The 25,096-nt window shown below is 43.6% G+C and overlaps 2 protein-coding genes across 5 annotated transcripts in view; one reads left to right on the forward strand and one right to left on the reverse strand.

Annotated features, from left to right (window-relative positions):
- LOC146079591 (centromere protein N-A-like) overlaps nt 1–25,096 on the forward strand; it is a 110,488-nt gene that overhangs the window by 77,113 nt on the left and 8,279 nt on the right. For 2 of the 4 annotated variants that reach the window (XM_083186306.1, XM_083186305.1), the window contains exons 6-7: nt 11,205–11,375; nt 15,768–15,869. In XM_083186306.1, coding sequence (XP_083042432.1) covers nt 11,205–11,375; nt 15,768–15,860 — 264 coding nt within the window. In that variant the 3' untranslated portion in view covers nt 15,861–15,869. The remainder of the gene's footprint in view (nt 1–11,204; nt 11,376–15,767; nt 15,870–25,096) is intronic. The other 2 variants (XM_083186308.1, XM_083186307.1) reach the window with 1 other exon arrangement.
- On the reverse strand, nt 13,946–14,926 carry LOC146079590 (uncharacterized). The gene is made up of 2 exons (XM_083186304.1): nt 14,698–14,926; nt 13,946–14,618 (listed from the first exon to the last, which is right to left on the reverse strand). The coding sequence occupies exons 1-2, from the start codon at nt 14,768–14,770 to the stop codon at nt 14,185–14,187; spliced, it is 507 nt and encodes a 168-aa protein (XP_083042430.1). The 5' UTR covers nt 14,771–14,926; the 3' UTR covers nt 13,946–14,184.

Raw genomic sequence — 25,096 nt, forward strand, 5'->3', positions numbered from 1 at the left:
CCGGCTGTGATGTTGTACATCGCCTTGTTGTCGATGATTATCTCTCGTTCAAGCGGATCGTACAATAGTTTTAAACCATCCAGTTTATGTCGGTCAATTTCAGCGTTGAAAGAAAACAGTAACGCCCCGATGGTTTCATAAAACCCCGGTTTAACGCAAACCCTCGTTGCTGTACCGCTCGTCCCATCCCACTTTGTTATTTTCAACACACAATCACGCACATCGATTGTATTCCAGGTGTGTGGGTATTGTATTTCTGTAAGAGCTACTTCCCAATCTCCACTTAAGTCTATCGGCCTTGCTAACTTTGTGGTATAGTCAGAAATCTTATTTTGTGGAAATGTATCGGCTGAGGCGTTACTCGGCAATGTTATGTAGAATGGTTTGTCATCCATCTTCCTCTTTGTTTATATATCTTTTATCTCCGATGCAGCGACCCAACTGTTAAATTTTGTGGGGTATCCACGCCACTTGACTAATACGTGTTTCCTCCCTCTAACCGTCTTATTTTTTAAAATCTTCTCCACTTTGTAAATCCTATTATAGTTTTTCGGTATACTTTGAAGTTCTTCGGGGTAAAAACTACCCGTTATAGCCTCCCCGTAGAGATCCTCCAACGTGTAAAGCGGCTTAAGTCCTTTAGTGTTCACTCCGCGTATTACAAATATTTCCTCAGAAAAACTCTGTTCGTAACCTTTCTGAAATATATCCTTATATTTTGAGATACGAACGTGGTCCCCGACCGCTAAACAAGCCTTTGTTTTCTTACTTCTAAAGTAATCGCCATATATCGTCTTGAAGACATCCAGCGCATTAGAGCCATCCACCTCATTCGGCGCCCGCTTAATCGTTCTATGGTATGTGTTATTATAACTGGTAATGAACGCTTGTAAAACGTCTATATATCGGTATGTATTATTCGCCGTGAAATATCGCCACATTCGTGTTTTTAAAGTCCTATTGAAGCGTTCTATAACAGCTGCTTTCACATCATTATTGGTTGTGAAATGTTGTATACCGTATTTTTCTAACAACTTTTTTAGGACTTTGTTTAGAAACTCTTTACCATTATCGGTTTGTAGTTTCCGCGGTACGCCCCCCTGTTGGAATAATTTTTCAAAAGCCTTAGCGACAGTCGTCGCGCTCTTAGCAGTCAGACTTTCAGCCCAGGCCCTCTTACTGAATATATCGATGACGGTTAGTATATATTTTACGCCGTCGTTGTGCTTTGCCAGATCTATGAGTGATACCAAATCACATTGCCACTGTTGATTTATATCCGATACGCATATCATATTCCTTTTATAGTTTTTTCTAGCCGGTTTGTGCAATGTGTACGCGTCTTGCTCTTGTAACCATTTTCTCACATCGGATCTTTTAAATTTATTTTTCAAAGCTTTATAATATTTATCAAAGCCGCAAAAACTCCCCGGCTTTAATACGTTATAATAACTGGCTTTCAGCCGGCTGTTTTGATGATCGGCGTTGCGCGACATCCTACACAAATCAAATTTGATATAAAACAAGATCTACAGTTCTACGAATTATATATCTGTTGTATACCATATTTTTCTAACAACTTTTTTAGCATTATGTTTAGAAATTCTACCAGCTGATTAAGATAACATTAAGCGTACTTTATATATGTGTTATTTCACATAACCAATATCAGTGTATGAAGTTACAGTATCAAACCAATTATATTTTAATACGGGGGTTAATATTATTTATACCACTTTCATATCAAACGTGATACGGGCTATCACACGCTATCACGTTTGATAACATAGTGTATAAAAGGGCGTGGACAACCTGTATAAAAGGGGCGTGGACCTGTCAAAACCAATTAGTTTGAAGAAAAAGTGTGCCTTATCTACTGATTTGTTTATGGCAAAGGGTAACATCTGCAGTAAATAAGAGTTTTGGGAATATTATGCTTTGGAGGGCTGAGATCCTGCCCAATAAAGACAGTGGGAGTAGCTTCCAGCTAGTGAGGAGTGTAGTGATTTTAGTTAGAAGGGGAGATTTACTGTATTTATAGTATAAGTAGAGGGGAGTTGTCTAGGGGTCAGTATTCCCAGATATTTAATGTTCGAATTAGCCTTAGTGAAAGGTAATGAGGAGATGTATTCTGTTGTTGGTGTGTCTACATCGGTTAGGAGTAATAATTCTGATTTAGTAAAATTTAGTTTGTAGCCGGATTTGGCTCCAAAGGCAAATCAATGAGGCAAATTATTTCTGGGACTGAGCAGTCAGATTTGGAGATAAACAATAACATGTCATCTGCAAAGAGAGACAATTTTAGTTCCAATGGGCCCACATGTATTCCTGAGTACATGGGGGAGGCTCTCAGGGCTATAGCTAGGGGTTCTAGTACCACAGCAAACAATAATGGTGAGAGGGGGCAACCTTGTCTGGTTCCCTTGCATATTGCAAATGGTTCAGAAAGAAGACCATTGCAAGTGATTTGTGTATGGGGGTTGTGATTAATTAAGCGGAGGATAGAGATGAAATGAGAAGGAAAGCCAAATTTAGTCAGTGTGAGACCATTCAACTAGGTCGAATGCTTTTTCAGCATCTAGGAAGAGAATCATGGGGTTTTGCGATGAGTGGGTGTGTTGGGGAGTCGTTGAGGCAGAAATTGCACTGAGAACCTTTCTCACATTATGCTCCGAAGGGCGGCCGCAAATTAAGCCGGTTTGATCCGGGTGAATAATGGTAGGGAGAATAGGTTTCTGCCTTTCAGATAGAATTTTCGTAAATAATTTATAGTCAAGGTTTAAGAGGGATATAGGGCGCAAAGAAGACCATATTGTCGCAATGGATACATCCTGATCATATATCTCTGGCCCTATTCCTACCTAGATTATCTTATATGTACCAAATGGATTGGGTGGATTGTGTATTAGATGTAGAATCTCGGGCCTCAAAATTCTTTGATGTCTGGCTACCATATATACTTACATTGCCCGCCATAGATCGGGATAGAACTAGGAAGGCTGTACAACTTTCTACTTGGTATAATATGACCGTCCTGGAGCTGGGAGTACCTCCCTTTTAGATAGACCTTGATGTTACCTTAAATATTGACCTACTTTCTTACTGGTTTACAATAAAAACTATGTTGGAATGCTATATGTACACCCATACACGTATGTAATACATATTACCTGTACCTGTGTTTTGACTTTTGATATATGTTATGCAACATCATTTTGCTATTTCTCAATAAAAATTATATTCAAAGAGGTATATAGGGCAATATGACCCAGGAAGGGTCCAATCTCTACCCGGTTTGGGTAATACCCGGAGAATTGCCAAATTGAAATGTAAAGGGGGGGGGGGGTTGCGGTCCTTAGATAATTAATAAGGGAGTTAGTATTGGAATAAGTCTCGTGCCTAATATTCTATAAAAGTGACCACTATAACCATCTGGGGCTTTATCGCATTTTAAGTGTATTATGGCTTTTTCGACTTCTTCCTCAATGACGGGTGAGATCAGGACATTCGATTGGTCAGTGGAAATAGTAGCGCATGGAAGTGAGGACCAAAAGTCTTCAGGGAGGGAGGGAAGTGAAGCAGGGGGGTGTGGGGCAGGAGGTGGTCCTGAATATAGTTCAGAGTAGAAAGAGTGTATTACAGCTGCAGTTTCTAGATCAGTAGTGGTCAGAGTCCCCTGTGGGGTTTTTAGCGGGTGAATTTGAGAGGGTGGGCGTGACCCTTGGAGCAAAGTGGAAAGTATTTTACCGGTTTTATCTAAAAACTTATGGAAACGGTGTTGGTGTTGGCTAGAAAGGAATCCCAGGTGGATTCCAGACGGTTGCGGAATTTTATGGATTTTGCTAGATAGCACGGGAATTTCCAAAGTCTAGTTTTATTAGTTAGTGTGTGCTCCCAGTCTTCCCCTCCCTCTGAAATTTAATTTTGATCTGTTTAGTTTAAATGGTGCGGTCCCGCTGCCGGCTCTCCCACCTGCCTCCAGCCTGAGACACGGTGTGTAACACTGAACACCGCTCAGTGCTGACAAGCAGGCAGACGGCTTATCGGGAGTGAAGCGGGTGTACTTTACCGCTGTCACTCCAAGCCGACTAGCCGTGGCTGCTGCCTACTACCGTCACTACCCAACTGGCTGTCTTTGTAGCCACAGGGAGGACGGGGCAGATAACTGCCGCTGCTGTGCTTATGATAGACAGGTACCTCACTGTTTATTATATACAGGGGCTGCCTGGCACCGGGACAACAGACATAGATCTGTTAGATTGCTCCAACAGTAACTAATATTGCTAGCAAGATTCATTGCCCTCACTAATTGACAGGAGACCTCTCCCTTTATTAATTGGCATTTGGATACTGTTGTGATTATTACCATCCCTGTTTCAACTGTCACAGTGCAGATAAAACCAAGCCTTAATGGTACCAATGTTCACAAGCACCACTACAGACAAACCCAGATAAAAAGAAGGGATACAGATCCTGTGGGCCCCACGGTGTGAGGATTATTCCTTTTAATCTCACTGTCCGTGTCATATTTGTATTCGTATTTGTGTTGTATATTTCGCAGCTTTTAGAAAATAACAATTAAAGGTTATATTTTATTAAAACTTTGTAGGTGCACCACACCGAGACACTCCTCATTTCCCCCCTTGTTTTGTGTGCCTAGGCACCCTGTGGTGCCTCGGGACACTTGCAGGGGTTCCTTGGATTTGTGGCCTAAGACAAATTCATAATAGTTATAGGCAAAGCAATAGGCAAAAGCAGAGTTGGTGGCCGCCAATCATGAAATATGTGGGCAAACAAAAGGTTTTTCACTACATAATTGATCCTAAGGATAACATATAAACACAATTAACTTAATTGAATATATTTTCTAAAATGATCAACAAGAAGCTTTTGACCTAGGGGTGCCGTTAAAAATATTCTAATATTCTAGGGCGCCGTGGTTCAAAAAGGTTTGGGAACCACTGCACTACTAGACATATGTTATTTCTGTGTGATCTGTTTTCAATGTCATCTAGTTTATTCCAAATATGATAGTGTTGAGTGGTGATGTTCTTAACAAAGTGTTTCAATTCAGCAATATCGTAAGAGGCTACTCCTAGCTGATTTTCAGTTTGGGAGACTCGTTGGGTCAAAGCTTTTAGCTGCCACCGCTTGTTGTAAGAGGGGCGCCATGGTGTTTGTGATGGCGGCAACCACCTCACCATATGTGACCGGGGAGTCTGGGGTGCTCGGTACCTGTGAGTCTGTAACTTGTGTGTCCGCTGCTGCCTTTTTGGATGCCGGTGCTGCAGCATGTGATCCGGCGTCCGGCGCCATGTTGCCTTCTGCCTGGCGTTTCTCCTGTCTCTGCTGAGACGCGGTAGTGGCGGTCGGCGGGGACATAAATTTGTCCATCGCTGCTTGTGGATGGGCAGCGAGGGAGCGTCAGCGGGTCCAGGGGAAGCTGTATTACAGCCGTGAGAGCGGTGTTTGCTGGCGGGTCAGGACGGAGATAAGGTGTCTGCTTCCTCACTCCATCAGCCCGGAACTGGAAGTCATCCCTAGGCAATTTTTAATCAATACCTTTACCTTCTGCTGTTATTTATATGCTTTGCCTTTAGTTATTTGTCATATGATGTCTGTTAGATGGTTTTGAGTTGTGCGCTTAGAATGTATACACTACTAGCAATTTACAATCCAAGTTTGTTTATTGAAGGTGCTGTGACCCCGATCGCCAGATTGTTTTAGTTTTTTCTTGGCTTCAATCGTGCCCTTCAAGCCCGATCTCCCAACTGGCAAACAATATATTACTTGTTTTTCATAGCATATCCCTTGACCTTGGTCATGTTTATCATGGCTAAGCTTTATTTTTTTGTTCTACATTTACTACCTTATTTAGCTTTGTTTCCAAATGTTGACTACTGTAATTGATGTTTCTTCCCTTCGCTTCTTTCCCATTGTGTTCCTTCTCTACCTTGCTCACCTTGTTTGGCATGATAAAAACAAGGGGGTGGTTGGGCACTGTGTGGGAGTGTCCACCAAGGGGCGCTGAAATGAGCAAGGCAGCTGCACTGGCGGGTTAGTTAGACCCGGTTAAAGACAAGAAAAAACGGGGTATCAGAACGAAGTTCTGTGGCAGCGCTGGGTGGAATATATTGTAGTACAATTAATTAAGAGATTGGATGATCTGTACAAATAGTTTTATTAAATTGGACAATCTGTCCATATATAAAATGAATAAGCAAAAATTGGCATGTACATACACTATAAAAATACAACAATGAAAATAAAATAAAATGTATAAAAAACACTCTGCCTGCTGGATTTCATGTATATATAATTGCAATTAGTATTAGATATCCGGTATAGTTACCAATCCTGGTGACAGGGAAATGTTCCAAATTTCAAAATTGAGGGATTTGGTCGATAGGGCCCCAATGGGCTGGTAAGATGGTATGAATGGTGCTGGACCGCACAGCCAGTGATATTGGATCCTCTCTAGTTGGTGGCCTGGAGTGATGTGAAATGTTCCGTGGCCACTGGAGGTTCTTCCAAGCGAAGTTGTCACTGATGGATGTTTTCGGTCATGAAATATACTTGTTAGGCTCCTGTACAGTGTTGGTACAGCCTGATGGTGAGCCCGTAGGGCCAGGGATGCCTCCCAAGGCTGGGGAGGAAGGGAATTATTGGGGGGTCCTCTCTGTGGATGACCGTATCGGACAGTTGAAAATAAGTCCACGGTCCCTATGGAGGGATGGTTTCCTGGTGGTTCCCAATAAGGACAGGACTGGGAATCAAGTCCAATAGTGGGTTTTACCAGCAAGACGATGTCCGATGAATAGTGGAGTCTCCAATGAGACTTGGGGATAGGTCCAATGGTGGACAGTACCAGCAAGGCAGAGTCCAATATGTGGTGGGGTCTCCAACGCGTTTCGCTGCTTTCCACAATGCAGCTTTGTCAAAGCTGCATTGTGGGAAGCAGCGAAACGCGTTGGAGACCCCACCACATATTGGACTCTGCCTTGCTGGTACTGTCCACCATTGGACCTATCCCCAAGTCTCATTGGAGACTCCACTATTCATCGGACATCGTCTTGCTGGTAAAACCCACTATTGGACTTGATTCCCAGTCCTGTCCTTATTGGGAACCACCAGGAAACCATCCCTCCATAGGGACCGTGGACTTATTTTCAACTGTCCGATACGGTCATCCACAGAGAGGACCCCCCAATAATTCCCTTCCTCCCCAGCCTTGGGAGGCATCCCTGGCCCTACGGGCTCACCATCAGGCTGTACCAACACTGTACAGGAGCCTAACAAGTATATTTCATGACCGAAAACATCCATCAGTGACAACTTCGCTTGGAAGAACCTCCAGTGGCCACGGAACATTTCACATCACTCCAGGCCACCAACTAGAGAGGATCCAATATCACTGGCTGTGCGGTCCAGCACCATTCATACCATCTTACCAGCCCATTGGGGCCCTATCGACCAAATCCCTCAATTTTGAAATTTGGAACATTTCCCTGTCACCAGGATTGGTAACTATACCGGATATCTAATACTAATTGCAATTATATATACATGAAATCCAGCAGGCAGAGTGTTTTTTATACATTTTATTTTATTTTCATTGTTGTATTTTTATAGTGTATGTACATGCCAATTTTTGCTTATTCATTTTATATATGGACAGATTGTCCAATTTAATAAAACTATTTGTACAGATCATCCAATCTCTTAATTAATTGTACTACAATATATTCCACCCAGCGCTGCCACAGAACTTCGTTCTGATACCCCGTTTTTTCTTGTTTGGCATGATGGCAGTTCACACACAAGTGCAGACTATTAAACTTGTTTCCATTAATGCCAGGGGGCTTAATATCACCAATAAACTTTCTTGGGCTCTCCAAGATTTCATTGCATCTAAAGCATGGGTAGTTTTTTTTTCAGGAAATATATTTTAAAACAGGGACTTCGGGGGTTGCTATGCTGTTTCTAAAATGTTTCCATCTCAAGATTTCTCACACGTGGGGGGTGATTGGATCCCCCACGTATTCGAATGGGGATCGATTTTTCTACCTGCATATGCGCATACTGATGTATGCGCATGGGCGGGTCCCTGTGTGAACGGACTTGGCTACTTGCATAGCCGCGATCCGTTTGCACGGGACATTGCGGGCGGGGGACGTGGGTCAGTGTTGAGGGGCTGTGTCGTTCCCATAGTAATTCGGCAATGGTGTGGGGGGCGGACAGCTAATGTCAGCTGCCAGCCTTCTTCCCGTACAGGGAGCATGCAGATCTAACAGAGGGTGTCTTAGATCTGCGTGCACTGTAGAAATCATTCGATTGTAGGCGGGGACATTCGCCGTGCGTGCGGCAAGCCTTCGTGCGGGCGGCGTATAAAGCACATGCAAAGCTGCGAATTTCACAGCTTTGCGTGTGAACCAGAATGTCCTCCACTGTGTTGATCGGTACTAAAGTGCTCGTGGTTAAGTACTCACTGTATAGCCATTCTTACTCTTCAACATGTATGCTCCCAACCAGGGCCAAGCACCTTTTTTGCCAAGGTTTTTTCAAATAGATTCTTTGATAACTGATAAGTGCTCCCCAAAATGGCATAGATAAATAAAATGCATCTTCCATGAACACCAGTTGGTTGACTCCAGGGGACTCTAACTCCCAAGTGATATGAACTATACATTTTATTCACAACCACATGATGTCTACTGCATAGGTTTCTCCACCTTCTTCAGCATTGTGACTAATGTCTTGCCACACAGTGAGATTATTCCTGATGCTGTTGACCACATAACCCTCTACTATATATATATATATATATATATATATATATATATATATATATATATATATATGACATTGTAGGGGCTCTGCACACACTAAATTAACTGAAAATAAATAGTGGAGATTTGGTTCATGAATTGATCAATGCATTTAAGCCTGCAGCCCCCTCCACGGGACCCCACTTTTCTGCAGGTCCTAACACTATCGTTTAAAAATGGCTACATTTCACCCTATATCTTTTAGATCTATCCTAAATACCTGTAAAGTGGGATAATTTATTTCAGTATTGATTGGAATCTATTCACCAATAGTATAAATCTGCACAATAATAACGCGGTTAGTTCTCTTTGTTCATTTTTATAAATTGATGATATGCGGCTATTATGTTATAATCTCTTTTTATATATATATTATAATGGGTATAATAAATTGTTTATTGATTTGACCTTGTTGCACTCCCTAAATCATTCTGTTATCAAACCAGGTCACTAAATGATTGCAGCACAGAGTACCTAGCTCGCTGCACTTGATCATTACACTCTTCAGTTCAAATACTTTGTACAAAGTAGAGACACACGCGTTAAGCCTGCAGTGGACCATTGACCATATGTTGAAAATATGTGCTTGAGTTACGTGTCCACCCCATTTTCTCAATATGTTGATGAGTATAGGTTGAGAATGTTTGCTCTAAAACTCTGCTGTAGGATTACTACTATATATTTGCTGGGAATGTCGAGCGCTACATCCCATTATGGAGAAAGTTATATACATCTCTGCATTACTTTTAGGATCTGTAGTTCCCTTAGATCATACTCTTATATTTGTTCCCTGGACTGTTATCGCTTTACAAAAAATCTCAATAGTGCGGAGAAAGAAGTTATACCAGTTCATTGGAAGTCAGTACCTCCACCTTCTCTGAATGAATAGTTTACTAGAATAGATCATTATATGGATATGGAAGAGTTACGTCTTGGAGTCGAGATACACTGTGACTTTAGCACCACATAATAAACATAGAGGGTGAGATTTAATAGGATGAGAGATTCAGAAAGTGAGAGACTTGGGCCCTTATTCTGATTGACGCGGACTTTACCGCGTACTTACGGATCGCGTCTTTATGGCGTCTGCGCATGCGTGGAGAACGCTACGCGCATGTGCCACGCCTTGACTCGGTACCAGTTCGGCCAAATCCCGTCCAAAACTGTTCACCGCTATCATTCGGGAAATAGGGGCGTATTATGGGCGTCATGCGGAATGACACATGGGCGTAGTTTCAAAGTGGGCAAAACGGGGCGGAAACATGGGCGGACACGGGGGAGTACACTTATGTTGGGGGGCGTACATTCGGAAACCACTCCGAATGCACGCGATCAAAAAGGGCAGAAATGTGCGGTGTCCACAAGTGTACTATTGCTTTGCGGACACCACTCGTTCATGCGGTAGGCGAACGTACGCCTAATGACTACAACCATTAACACCTGAACCCAATAGAATCTACTCCTTTACTCATTACTCACTAATAGGACGCTTGTCAGTGCTTTAATTGAAACCATTGCTGCTTCAAGGAACCCGTACTAAACACCCACATATGCTGTACTTGTCAGACACTTTCAAACTGCTAACAATGGACATGACAGAATATTAATACTAGCAATACACATGTGTATTTGACATGTACTCATGAAACCACACACATTGATTCCAATTCCAAATAAGCAGTTTTTTATGAGGATAGGTAATTGAATAAGTGGGTCATGTGATGTATTGCAGAAGATACTTCATAGTGGGTTGTTTGGCGTAAATACTCCGCTTACGTGCGGTAGCACCGCTTGGCTCCCGTTCGGATGCGGTATTCCCGAGCATACTCTGTAATACTCTGTAATACCGTGCCGAATCGGAGTGTTTCTCCCGCACACGCATGCTTTGTATGTCGTCCGTAAACACGCCCTGTTCTTAAAGAGTGAGTCCGTCCGAATGCGGAGGACACGTGGGCGTTTCGACGGACGATGGCCGCATGCGGCAAAACGCCGTGGCGTGCGGACCGCTCCGTAAGAATGCGGGAATTTCCGCACAGATCAGAATAAGGGCCTTGGTGAGAAGTCTCCAGTTTTTTTAAAGGGGCAATCATTTGCACTGCAAAACCAGTTTGATTTTGAAGTGTAAATGATTGCCGCTTTAAAAAAACTGGAGATTTCTTACCAAATCTCTCACTTTCTGAATCTCTCATCCTATTAAATCTCACCTATAATGTGAATACAATAATTGTTAATAGTGTAAGAAAGCTATGAAAGCAATGTGAGAAAGCGATATGTGAGTTTGAATATGGGTCAGTTTTTCCAACCTATCTGTACAATTTAGCTGTCCAAAAGTTTGTTGTTTCTTATTTTCTATTAAAAAAATCTTTTTGACTTTAGGTGACCATCCACTTTAAAAGTTTTGGAGATGCGCTGTGGATCCGCATTGCTTGGGCGAAAATTCACATTAAACCCGATCAGTACAAGGCTACCTTTCTTGTTTACCACTCCCAGACACCTTATGTCTTCTTCAAAAGCCTTTCAAATACTCACCAGCCTATTGTGTGTCAGGTACTTTTGTGGTTGCATCAATGTCAGATTTCCACACTAAGGGCAGTATTCAATGAGAAAATTCTCCGTGCATGGAGAGCGTTTTATTTCGCTCGCCATGCACTCTCCGTGTTTTTGCGGAGGTTCTCCATGTTTGGAGATTCTCCGTCACGGCACTTTATCCACTATTCAATGTGGCTGATGCTCGCCGCCACTCGCGGCGAGTCTTAACCCCTGCAGGGAGCTTTCAGGGAGCCGGGGGACGGAAGCAGCCAGAGAGATTAAAGTCTCCCTGGCTGCTCCAGAGGAATGTGGAGAGGAGGTGGGCTCCCCGGGACCCAGGCAGCACAGGCTGCCCCCCCCTATAGCCAGCGGGGGACCCAGTATTCACTGCACCCGATCGTGCATATTAACGATCGGGTGCAGTGAATATATGAATATCTAATGAGCGGCTCGAGCGCTCCGGCCCCCTGCTGGCTGCACTGTGTAAAAGAAAAAATATATATATATATATATATTTTTTTAATTAAATATATATTCATGTGCTATAAGCACATGAATAAAAATAACATGCCCCTTCACAGAAAAAAACACCTGATTTTTTTACACCAAAATTAAAAAAAAAAACCTTTTAGTTTAAAAGTTCACATTCCAGATCTCCATCAAAAGATGGAGAATTTCTACACGGAGAGAGACGGCGAAAATCACTTAGAAAGACGGAGAATATTTCACATTGAATAGGGTGGTTCACTTTTGGAGCGCAAAATGCTCCGTCCAAGGCGAAAAAAGCAAAAATTCTCCATAAAACACGGAGAATTTTTCTCATTGAATACTGCTCTAAAGCATGTCTTAACCCTTTAAGTGCCAAGTAATTTTTTTAAAATCGGTGAGAAAATTGTCAAGCAAACATTTTTATTCATCATAATGACCTGTAATATTTACCTTATATAGGAAATATAAGCTTTTTTTTTACACAACATTTTTTATTTGAATTTATATAACAAATGTGAATGATGCTGGAATTTTTAGTGGATATTTTGCACATCGCTCACAGAGATGTTGACACTGTTTATGTGCATCTCTCACAGAGATGGTATCATTTTTAGCAGATACTTTGTGCATTTCTCACAGATATGTTGATACTCAAAGGGTTAAAGGAGATAATTAAATTGCTGGCAAATCAAATTGGCAAGGTAGCCTTGCTATATGGCTGGACAAAGTTGTACAAGTGTTTTTTTTTTCTGCAAATTTGGCATTCGGTTGGACCAGGCAAAGTGTGCGGGATGGGTGCCGCTGTCAGCTTTTAAGTGCCGCAGCAACAGCAATTTGCACTCTTTGGCCAGAACTGAATTTCCTCAATAGTAGTTTTCACCAAAATATTTTAAAAAAATTGCTTACACTTAGACAAAACATTAAAACTGTTGACAGATGAAGTGAATAATAGGAATTATCTTATTATAATGGCTCCTGTCAAGGGGTGGGATATATTAGACTGCAAGTGAATGCTCAGTTTTTGATTTTATTGTATTGGAAGCAGGAAAAATTAGCAAGCTGTCAGTGGGCCTTATTCTGATTGCCTCGCTCGGACACACATTCTTTCAGAGCGCGTATCTTAGCCTACTATGCATGCATATCGTTCGCAAATTGCATGTGCAGGTTTGGGCAACCATGCATGATCGCGATGTTACAAATAGAAATACGCTAGCAAACGAGCTTGTGCAAAGTAGGCGTAATGTGGGCGTATGGATGGGCGCAGCCACAAAACTGTGCGGAAACCGGGGCGTACACTGGAGTGGTGACTACAAGTGCTGGCCATTGGCTTCGCTCCACTGTGCGAGCGCTCGGACTTATCGAGGTCAAAATCATTCACTTGGTAAAAGCAAGTCTCACGCCTCGCAGGCCAGCCGCTTATTGGCCCCACATTTGCAAATACATGCACCTGCACACAATACCCATGCAGCATACAAGTTTCTCTCATTAGCCAATTAACTAACTACATGCCAGCCACACGGGAAGCACATTTTTGCAGTTTAAACATTTACACTTCTCTGCATTCATACTGTATCTCTTATATCTTTCATTGTTTTTACACACAATTGCAGTAGTATTCTTAGCTGCTTTTTATGTGCCATTTTTAAATCTCAAACCTTAACACACAAGTGTGCATGTCATGTTGGCCCAATAGTACACACAATTACAACAAGCCAACATGTGTCAACTCTCATACTTGCTTGCAAACACAACCATGATGTTGTCATCACATTACACACACCTATCTTCTCATGTATTTAAAATGTACACATGTTTACTCCTATAACAAATTTAACAAACCATTGCTTCGTGACCCTACAAAGCTCACACAATATTGAACCTACACACACACACACACACACACACACACACACACACACACACACACACACATTACTATTAAATGTATGTGCACAACTGCAGACAAAACATTGGACATGATACACATTATTGATTTAGAGAAATTCATTTATTTTTGGGTGTTGGTCATCACACCATTAGGATTGGGAAGAAATAATGAAACAAAACACTAGAAAAAAAAACATATACAAACACAGGCATCTCAAAATATTCAAACATCAGCAACATCTGGCCCCGAACAGCTGGGTGCTTAAGTGCCAGGCCATGCAATACTGAATGTGCAGCTCTCACTAATCATGTCAGCCAGGGTAAGCTAAGCAAAGTCAGAAATTCACATTTACAACAAAGGTCCTTAAGAGATCTTGGTACCATCAGCACGGGCCCAGAAAGATGGGTGTACAAAACAAAGAGAACATTTGGACTAACATCACGGAAGCAATCAATACAGAGTAGCCTTCACATCACTGTTTGCAGCCTCTTTTGCCTTTGCCGCTGGTAGGTGGGCGGGCGGAGGCTCTTCGGCTTCATCTTGCCGGGGGAATTTGGGGGAACCCCTGAAGGACCAGGAGGTGGTGGATTTGTGGCAGCAGGGGATGTGGCTGGTGCTGTTGCAGCAGAATGGCCTCTCGCGAGTTCCCAGGTGATGGAAATGAGATCCGCCAAAAGTTAATTCTGGTAGCTGGCCTGCTCCTGCCTGCTGTGCATCCGCAATGCGGGACAGGACCGCCAAAATGTTATCCTGCCACTCGGCAGCTAGTATCCCCTGCTGCTGGATGTCCTGGAGGACCTGGCTTCTGGTGTGTCCACTCTCCGCCTCCCAATGTGGCTCCCCCTGTGTTGGTGGCGTTTTTGGATCAGGCTCAGCAGTCACATCTTTAAAGAAAGAAAACAATATCAGCATCACACACGTTTACAATCTGCAAAACCATAACAAAACAATGTCAACATTTACCAGGAAGGTCAGCATCAAATTCCTCCACCGGGAGTTCGCTATCGATGTTAGCCACTGTGGCCATCCCGACCATTGTAAACTTCTGCGCACAGCATGGCTTCTTTGCCGCCCGGCGTCACCCGGAGCGTATGAAACCGCCCTAACTATTTAGGAAAATGAAACAAGTGTTATTTTTTCCCAACTAAACTTTCAGGGGTAGGGGAAAAGTTACCCACAACTGAACGATAAATACACTGGCCAACACTGCCTGTCTACTTTTGACACACGGGCTCCAGTCCAGACAGCAGAAGTTGAGCATCTCTGGTCCACACCCTCCTGCATCCCATGGGTGATGGGTTTTCTCCCCCGTCCTAAAAGCAACACTCCCCCCCCCCACCCACCACCTTTCTCCTATGCTCACCTATAAGCCTGAGAAATGCATTGTCTTTTTTCATTCACATTCGTCCTAGGAGCTTACACTAGTAGATGTCATATTTATTTCTCAGGCCTATTTCTTTATAGAATGCGGAAGGTTAGCACAGCCCTTCATCCCTTTTTTTTTGCTGGGGGATTTTGTATTTCCCCAGTTGTTCTTGTGCTACACCACAGTGTGTCTTTGCGAAGGATGTACTCTGAAGCGATTCAGTAGGCTGAATGTGAATGTTTGACTTCAGATCATTGTCTAAGGCAATTTGGACTCCATGTGAGAAGTGAAAGCAATTATCTTAGACTCTACTGGACTAGTATGTTGCAGGCCTTTTTGTAACCTTCAAGACTGACCCCTTTCCAGAACCACTCAATCCACCCTGCTTGTCTCTTTTTTTGGTGAAAAAGAAAGTGAGACTAGACAGAAAGAAGATGTGACTGGAGAGACATTCAGCCAAAAAGTGTATCTTAAATTGAAAACCAGCCTTCATGAACCCTTCTTATAAAACATATATGCCAATAAATCTCCCTTCTCCTTTTCCCTCTGTGACCGGTCTTAGATATATTCTATGGGATACATCCTGGGTTATATCCTGGGATACATATTTATTGATGTAAGTTAATAGTTTCATTGACCAATAAGATGAACTCTTCTTCTGTCCTAGGCCCTTTTAAGTACTGCTGGATATAGTCAGATAGAGCAGATGGAGCTGAACAGTCGCTGTTTGGAAACCCTAACAGACATCGTATTCAAGTGATTTATTCAGGTGAGCAAACATCTTTAAATGTAAATTGATCTCTAAATATAAAAATAAATATATCAACGGATATGAAGGTGCGCTAAATCACAACAAAATGTTATAAAATGAAAAAGACATGTTAATATTTAAAAAAACATATTTAAAACAAAGAATACAGTATATATGCATATATATATTCACCCATGGGATCAATAATAGGGACGAAGTCATATGGTTGGTTGTGAAAGTCTGTTCCTAGTATACCCTGGTAGGTATCCCTTAAGGCCCATACACACTTGACGATTTTCAGCTGAAAATCGGTCAAAACAGCCGTTTTGAGTGATTTTTGGCTGAAAATCGCCCAGTGTGTATGCCCCAGAGATTGCCGACTAGCGATGATGCGCGCTCCCTCATCATCGCTAGTTAAGTGGTTCATCTGCTGGTTTTACCAGCAGATGTGGCGATGATGGATGGTTTTTCATCCATCATCGCCATGTGTGTACGCCTGCCGGGCTGAAAGATTAACCACTTTCATCCAGGCGGACCGCCCCGCTGCCCACCGCCGCCCCGCCCCTTGCCTGTCATACTCACCCTGCAGGATTGGTCCGCGCTGCCCCGTTTAGACTGCTGCTGCAGCTGGATGCTGCAGTGCCTCACTCCCCCGCTGTCCTCCTGTTCTCCTGGGTCCCAGCTCTGCCGCCCAGCCACACTGACTGACACACTGATGCCCCGCCCCCTAAACCCTGCTCCCTCTCCCTCCCTCTGTCCTGCTCCACACGGAGCACCACTGTCCACCAATGTTTTCTTTTTTAAGCCAGTAATATATACATTGTATATATTAATGGCACCTCTGGCCACCAATGAGATCCTTAAACCAGTAATATATACATTGCTGGCATGTGCCAGCAATGTATATATTACTGGCACCGCTGGCCACCAATGAGATCCTTAAACCAGTAATATATACATTGCTGGCATGTGCCAGCAATGTATATATTAATGGCACCGCTGGCCACCAATGAGATCCTTAAACCAGTAATATATACATTGCTGGCATGTGCCAGCAATGTATATATTACTGGCACCGCTGGCCACCAATGAGATCCTTAAACCAGTAATATATACATTGCTGGCATGTGTCAGCAATGTATATATTACTGGCACCGCTGGCCACCAATGAGATCCTTAAGCCAGTAATATATACATTGCTGGCATGTGCCAGCAATGTATATATTACTGGCACCGATGGGCACCAATGAGTTTCATAAGCCAGTAATATATAGATTGCTGCCATGTGCCAGCAATGTATATATTACTGGCACCGCTGGGCACCAATGAGTTTCTTAAGCCAGTAATATATAGATTGCTGGCACATGCCAGCAATCTATATATCACTGGCACCGCTGTTACTGCCATCTATATATCACTGGCACCGATGTTACTGCCACATTCATAAGGCAGTAATATATAGATTGCTGGCACCTGCCAGCAATGTATATACTACTGGCACCACTACTTACCAATGATTATTTACTGAATTTATTGGCCAGTAATATTGTCTGTCTCAGAGCAGGTCCATCGATCTGTGGGACGGCTATTTCAATTGACGCGCCGGCTCGCGACTCCTGAGCTAATTGGAGCTAGCAGCCATGCAACCAATCAGGCACTGCCACGCCGCAAGCTTCGATTAGCTTGCGAGTCACGAGCCGGCACATCATTTCAAATAGCCGTGCCACGGACAGATATACCTGTTCTGAGACATCAGGGTTTCCCATCGCTCTGCCCCGGCTCTCTCCTTTAACACGGAGTGCAGTGCACAGAGTAACTTCCCCTGGCAAAGAGCATGAAACCCCTTGCAAAGAGCATGTAACCCCTGGCAAAGATAAAGAAAGTCCTAGCTAGCAGCGTAGGGTGGGGTTTACATTAGTTCTGAATCAGGCTCCAAGAACAGAAATGCATTAAATACAATGGCCTCTGCTCCCGCCCTTGGAATTCAAACCCAGCCCATTATGTAAATCGCCTTTTAATGAAAGATTTTCAGCAAAGTCTTTCGCCTCCTGAAAATCTTTTGCTCTTTGGGAAAATAGCTCAGTGTGTACGCACTACTTTGGTGAAAGATATATCAATCAAAGATTTTGCCAAAGTCTTTTGAAATGAAGATCTTCTAGTGTGTATGGGCCTTTAGAAGCAAAGGCTGGCAATATTGATATGTCATAATTATTAAAAAAGTTGGGACAATTATCCCATAACGTACAGACAAGACACATACACAGAACACTGAAATATATACATGCAAAGGTTACAAAATGTATTTATTTACAGTTTCTTATGTAGCGCAGCAAATTCCGTTGCGCTTTACGAATAGGAAACATTGATAAAACAAACTGAATAGTAACAACCAACATAGAGGTACAGTATGAGGGCCATGCTTGCAAGCTTACATTCTATACAAAATATACAAAGTTTACAGTAATAAATTATGCCCCTTTTCCCACTGCAGCTAAAAAACGGTAAATTGCAGATTTTCAGCGCAATTTACCATTTTAAGGCTGCAGTGGGAAAGTGCCAGAGTTGAAATACCGTTTAAAGTTAAATGGTATTTCAACCCGTTTTTAAAGCAGAGTCCTACACGTTAAAATAACGTTTAAGAGGCAGTTGTCAATGCCTCTTAAACGTTATTTAGCCTCCAGGCAGTCCCAGTGCCTGATGAGACCTAGTAGTTCTCACTTTGTGCATGTGTTATGAGTTCACGTGCATAATAAAGAGCCGCTCATTACATATGCGCATATGTAATGAGCGGCTCATTAGTATGCACGTGCACTCAGTACATATGCGCAAAGTGAGAACTACTAGTTCTCATCAGGCACTGGGACTGCCTGTACCCCGCATGGACCCCCGCTGCCTCCCCACTGCCCTGCATCCCCGTGCAGGTAAGTACAAGGGGAGGGGAGGTGGGGGCACAGGGCAGGTACGGGGGGTTAGGCACTCTTTACACTTGGGGGGGGGATTAGGCACTCTTTTCACTGGGGGGGGGTAGGCACTCTACATTTTACACGGTTCACTGCAATGGGAATGGTACTTAAATGGTATTTAAAACGGTAATCTGCTGCAGTGGGAATGCTAATACCGTTTTAAATACCATTTAAGATTACCAGTACTTTAAAATGGTCTGCAGTGGGAAAGCAGCATTAGAGATTTTTTTTTCTTTTTTCTCCCAAGTCTGGTTCACTCTAGAGGACTTCGAAATATTGTTTTATATTTATTTATTTGTAAGCATGGAATAGTGATTTTATGTACATTGGATAATAAACATAGCTTTAACAGTCAATGCTGATTATGTACAAAAATAATGATTATCTCCTAATATATTGCTAGGTGAGCACCATCTAGTGGTTAGAATATATATATTGATACATGTAAATATACAGATATATGTTTAAAAAAAAATATTTTAAACGTGAACTGAATAAGTAATTATAAATAAAGAAAAAGAAACCAAGAAAAAGAGAAAAATGGTGAAATATTAGCCTCTGCAGACTGGTATTAACCATGTGACTGTTGCTGCTTAAATTATATCGGTAACTGCTTTGATCTCCTCAAGTAATCGAGTTGCCTTCGGTCAGTCAGAAAAGATGGGTTGAAGAATAGTAGGGCGTCTAGGTAGCAATTTTTGCCCTTGCTGGGTAAGGATCCTAGAGGTAACGGATGAAGCAGGATCTGCGAAATGGCCATCTGACACGCAGTCTGTGGCGGTAACCCGGCCACTGTTGACAGCACGATACAGTAAACAGCACCTCTGTGGTCCTTGAAGTAACCCCAGCTGTACTCTGATACATTATCACAGATATTTCCCCTTTTTTCGGGCATTTGATAAGTTTGTATCCGCCAATCAGAGGCACATAAAGGATATTATACAAACCTGCCGCTACTGTGTCTTACTCATTCGGTTTGTGTACCTTCTCAACAGATTCCGCTCATCTCCTATCAATTTCTATCAAATAAGAGACAGCAGCGTATTATCTGTGGCTTTAAGGACACCATCTCACCTTTTTCTATATAGCATAATAAGGACTCTCTCATCTGTGACCTTTAGGATCCTTTCTTAATATGTACTACTAATAAAAGTTAAGTTTTAATTATAAGTGTGCCCCCAAACAAGAGAGTGCTTTTCTTTTCTTCTGTTCGTATTCTATTGACTCTTTGTTTAGCACCTCCACATACCGCAGCTTTTTGAAAGGTATTTTAGAAGCAGTCCTCATGGGACTAACAAATATGGCTTCTAATTAGCATCTGGTGCGTGCAATCAGGCAATGGATACATACATAAACAATTATATACAGAAAGTTTAGCAGCAGAGAGTTTATTAGAAGGCAGAACACGTTTATTCAAAATATAAAAAATAGCAATAAAAACAACTTAATACACAAAAAAAGATTTGATTTCATCCTGGCTGTATGGCCAATCAGGGCCTTTGTATGGTGCTCATAGCCTAGCAACATTTACAAGTTCTGTCTCACAGCCAATCCCGGCCTTTCTATATAGCTATGTAACTGAGTTGGTTTCGTGGTTACAATTCGCGTGACCGGCAATGGAAGTCAATGAATTCTTGCGTCAATGGAGTGACAATACACAAAAAAATAAATAAATTAAGTTTCATCCCGGCCTTACAGCCAATCCGGGCCTTTGTATATGTCTCGTAGCCAATTCCCGCCTTTGTGTAAAGCCTCGTAGCTAGGTAATATTTCCTGGTTCCGGCTAATGTGATCGGCAATGGAGGTCACATGACTGTCCATAGCCAATGGCATTGAGCGGCACTGGAGTAACAACATATGGGACATAAGAATAATCTCTCCCTCATACGGCCACATTACCTTTACTGCAGCTAATAGTACATCCACAATGACCTGTTATGGGACCGCCTAATCGCATAATATTATGTAAATTCACTATTTCTCCTATCGCGATCACGTCACATCATGATGGCAATAGTAAGCACTCTATTTACAATTCATTCAAACAGACAAAAGGTCCCCATCGCTTGACTCTGGCCAATGAAATATCTGCTCATGATCAGTATGAAAATAGTCACTTAGATCAGTGATTCTCAACCTTGGTCCTCAGGGACCCCCAACAGTGCACGTTTTCCAGATCTCCACACAGAATCTCAGGTGAAATAATTAGATCCATTTGTGATCTTTTAAATTGTGCAAGTGAGTAATTAGTGCACCTGTGTATCTGGGGTAGATTTATTAAGCTCGGTGAAGTGATAAAGTGCCTGGTTTTGGTTCTTGTGTAGTTTCACGGCGCCAGCATGGCTACTACCGGGTTGGGTACGCTCGCCAAACTATCTAAAATAAAGTAACTTAGCTCCATGCCAACGTGGATAGTTCATACCCCCACTATCCACGTTGGCATGGAGTTGATTTTAGATAGCGTGGCAAGCGTAGCGAGCCACCGAGCCCACAGCGTGGGCGAGCCCCGCAAGTACCCTGGTTTTTATTACCGTTTTTTTTTTTTTTTACATTACATTTTTATTGAGAATTTTTTTTTATAAGGTAACAGCATATGGTAAATTTAAACACGTATGGAAGCTGTAAGAGGGGGTGGGGTTCTCTCGAAGTCTTTGGAGGACCATACAAACATGACGGCGATGTTCGGAAAGACTCTTAGAGAAAATTAAAATGTCGTCCAGGTACACCACTGCGAAAGTTCCTAAGAACGACCGAAGCACCTCGTTAACGAAATCCTAGAAGACCGCAGGCGCGTTGGCAAGTCCAAACGGCATCACCAGGTATTCATAGTGGCCGGAATGGGTATTAAACGCGGTCTTCCACTCATCACCCTGGCGAATTCTGATGAGGTTATATGCACCCCTTAAATTGATTTTAGAAAAGATGACTGCTTCACGAATCTGATCAAATAAGACTGAAATGAGAGGTAATGGATAAGAATTCTTGATAGTTATTTTGTTAAGAGCTCGAAAGTCAATACATGGGCGGAGTGACCCGTCCTTTTTTTCTACAAAGAAAAAACCTGCACCCACCGGTGACTTAGAGGGACGAATAAACCCTTTCTCGAGACTTTCTTTGATATAACTATCCATAGCCTGGGATTCAGGAACCGATAAGGCATAAAGCCTCCCTTTGGGCAGCCGGGAGTCAGGAATCAGGTCAATGGCACAGTCAAAAGCACGGTGAGGGGGCAAAGTGTCTGCTTCTTTTTTCGAGAATACATCAGCAAACTCCCTATAGGGAGGAGGCAAAGAAGAGACGACCGAGTGTATGGCCCGGAGAGGAAGCGTGAGACATTTGTCAGTACAAGATGAACCCCACCGCGTAATCTCCCCTGTCTCCCAGTCAATATTGGGATTATGTTTCTTTAACCACGGTAAACCCAGTACAAGAGGAGCCCAAGGACAATGAAAAATGTAAAAAGAGATCTCTTCCGCATGAAGAGCTCCCACCGACAATTGAATACCAGGAGTGCATGAAGAGATGCTGCCTCTGGAGAGCGGGAGGCCGTCTAACCCACAGACCGACACGGTGTTAATTAGGGGTACGGGCTTGAGCCCCAAAGCGTGAACCAGTCCAATGTCCATAAAGTTGCCGGCCGCCCCGCAATCCACAAAGGCAGAGACCTCTGATGATCTTTTATCACTAGAGACAATGACCTGTAATAAGATCGAGTTGAGGGAAGAAAAACTAGATAGGCCCAAATGAACTCCCCCGAATTCATCTAGGCCCGGTCTTTTACTGGTTTCAAAGGACAAGCAACTGCACGATGACCCTGACCTCCACAGTAGAGACATAAACCCCGGGTCCTCCTACGGTTCTTTTCTGCGGTGGATAAATGAGTAGCTCCAATCTGCATGGGTTCTTCATCTAAATTCTCCAGGGCAACCCCATGCGACTGTGTAGGCAGCACCCCTGAGTCCCTCTCTCTCTGGCATTCGCGAAAACGCCGGTCTACCTTGATGGCCAATTGTATGACCTCATCAAGGGATGTGGGATAATGGACTAGGGCGTCCTTAAGACCCTCCGACAACCCTATTCTGAACTGGCTACGGAGAGCTGGGTCATTCCACCCGGAATCAATAGCCCATCTCCGAAACTGGGTGCAATATGCCTCCGCAGTTCCTTTACCCTGCCGAAGGGCCCGAAGATTAGCTTCAGCTGAGGCGGCCCGGTCTGGGTCATCATATAGCACCCCCATGGCAGAGAAAAAAGAATCTACTGACGTGAGGGCTAAGTCTCCTGAAGGGAGCCCAAAAGCCCAGGACTGAGGATCACCCTGGAGAAGGGAGACGATAATCCCTACCTTTTGAATCTCCGTACCTGAGGATATCGGCCGGAGTTTGAAAAACAATTTGCAAGCCTCCCTAAAATTAAAAAACTGGGAGCTATCCCCAGAAAAACGGTCAGGAAGGTTTATTTTTGGTTCAGGGTTTCTAGCAGGAGATAGGACCCTATGTGCCCGCTCCTCCTGTGTATTAACCCTGAGGGTAAGCTCCTGGAGCTTCTGAGTGAGTGTATGCATCTGCCCTGCGTGACCTGCGGCCTGTTGAGCAGGATCCATGATACAGAAGCGGATCCCCAAAAATAGGTACTAAGATGCCTCTTCTTTTTTAGGCCGGTGATAATGTTAGGATCCGTAGAGTCCCCGCCAACCCTAACTCCGTTGCCTCCGGATAGAATTGACGGACGCGTGCAAGGGCTAAGGCTTCACCTATAATAGCCGTGTTCGACAGAGCCCGTTAGGCTCCGCCCCCGATGCCACCAGGTCTTACTTGTGACAACGCGCCCGTCAAGGCCAACGGAGGACAAGGGGAACTACTAACTGTAACCACAGGCGAGGACTCCCTAGACTAGGAGACAATAGAACTTGCCAGCAAGGCACTGGGAGTAACAATACTCTAGAGATGTTATTAGCAGCAATAAACGATATATGCAAGTAACAATACTCAAATGATGGTATAAGAACAATAACACGAGTACAGGAGTAACAATACTCAAAGGATGGTACGTAACACGAAATGGCATACAGGAGTAACAATACTCAAGGATGGTATTACAAATATTACAAGAATGACCAGGAACAAAATGAGATAAGGATAACCCCCCACTTATCTGAGAGAGGTGGAAACAGAACGGGAAGGGTTAATCCTCAGCAGCAACACAGGAACAGACACTGGAGTGCTGGAAGCAGGACAGGAGCCAAGACCACCAGAGACCAGGGAACCAGGAGCACTCTGACCAAGCAAGGAAGGACTATCACCGGCATCAGAGAGTGGTGCCTGGGAGTTTAAATAGGGCGCCAAAAGGCATCCCCGGCAGCTGCTGCAAATCAGCTGCAGACTGTCCCCTCCTCTCCGCGGCTGCCTGGCGTCCCCCGCCGCCTAGGCAACCGTTGCGGCAGAGGAGGAAGGAATTGAGAGGACACCGCTGAGCGCGCGTCAACGTCCGGCGGAAGTGCGGGACTGATAACGCGGCGGCGTCCCGGCTGCCTGGCAACAGCCGGGGCGCAGGGAGAAAGACTAGCCGGAGCAGTGCTACTTGCACCCGCATCCGGCGGAAGCGCAACGGGAATGATGCGAGGGCGTCCTGGCCACCTAGCAACAGCCGGGGCGCGTCGCCCACGGGCCCCCGGAGCCGCGCAGCCCGCACTGCTCCTAACACTGGGGCGGCCAGAGTTCTCCCTATATATGGACCATTTAAACCACCTCATATGCATAGAGGAGGCCATTGTGGAACCATTGTAATCAGTTGTTTCAAAGACAAAGTGTTTATGTACCTTGTTTTCAATTGCTAATATATTGGGGATTTCTGTGGATTTCCACAACTGGGCTATAGTAGCTTTTGTGGCTATCAGGATGTGGCCCAGGAGGTATTTGTCTTCCCCCACCATTTCATTGGGGAGGTAGTGAAACAGAGCCAGGAGGGGGTTCCTTGGAATATCTACTCCCAATACCTTTGAAATGAGTGAGAATACCTCGCTCCATAGGGGTTGAATTTCTGGGCAGAGCCAAAAGACATGTAGGATATCTCCTACCATTCCGCAGTTCCTCCAGCAGCCTGGTGAAACATCAGGCCATATTTTGTGTAAATGCTCCGGGGTATAATATAATCTATGAATTAATTTATAATACATTTCTGAATGATTTATACATCTGAAGAGCTTAAAGCATATCTGGAAAATAGCTTCCCAGACACCTTCGTTGAAAGTGTTGGGTAGGTCCTTCTCCCATTTAACCTGTG

The sequence above is a fragment of the Crinia signifera genome, chromosome 5 (assembly GCF_055691185.1).
Source record: "Crinia signifera chromosome 5, ASM5569118v1, whole genome shotgun sequence".
NCBI classification, from domain to species: domain Eukaryota; kingdom Metazoa; phylum Chordata; class Amphibia; order Anura; family Myobatrachidae; genus Crinia; species Crinia signifera.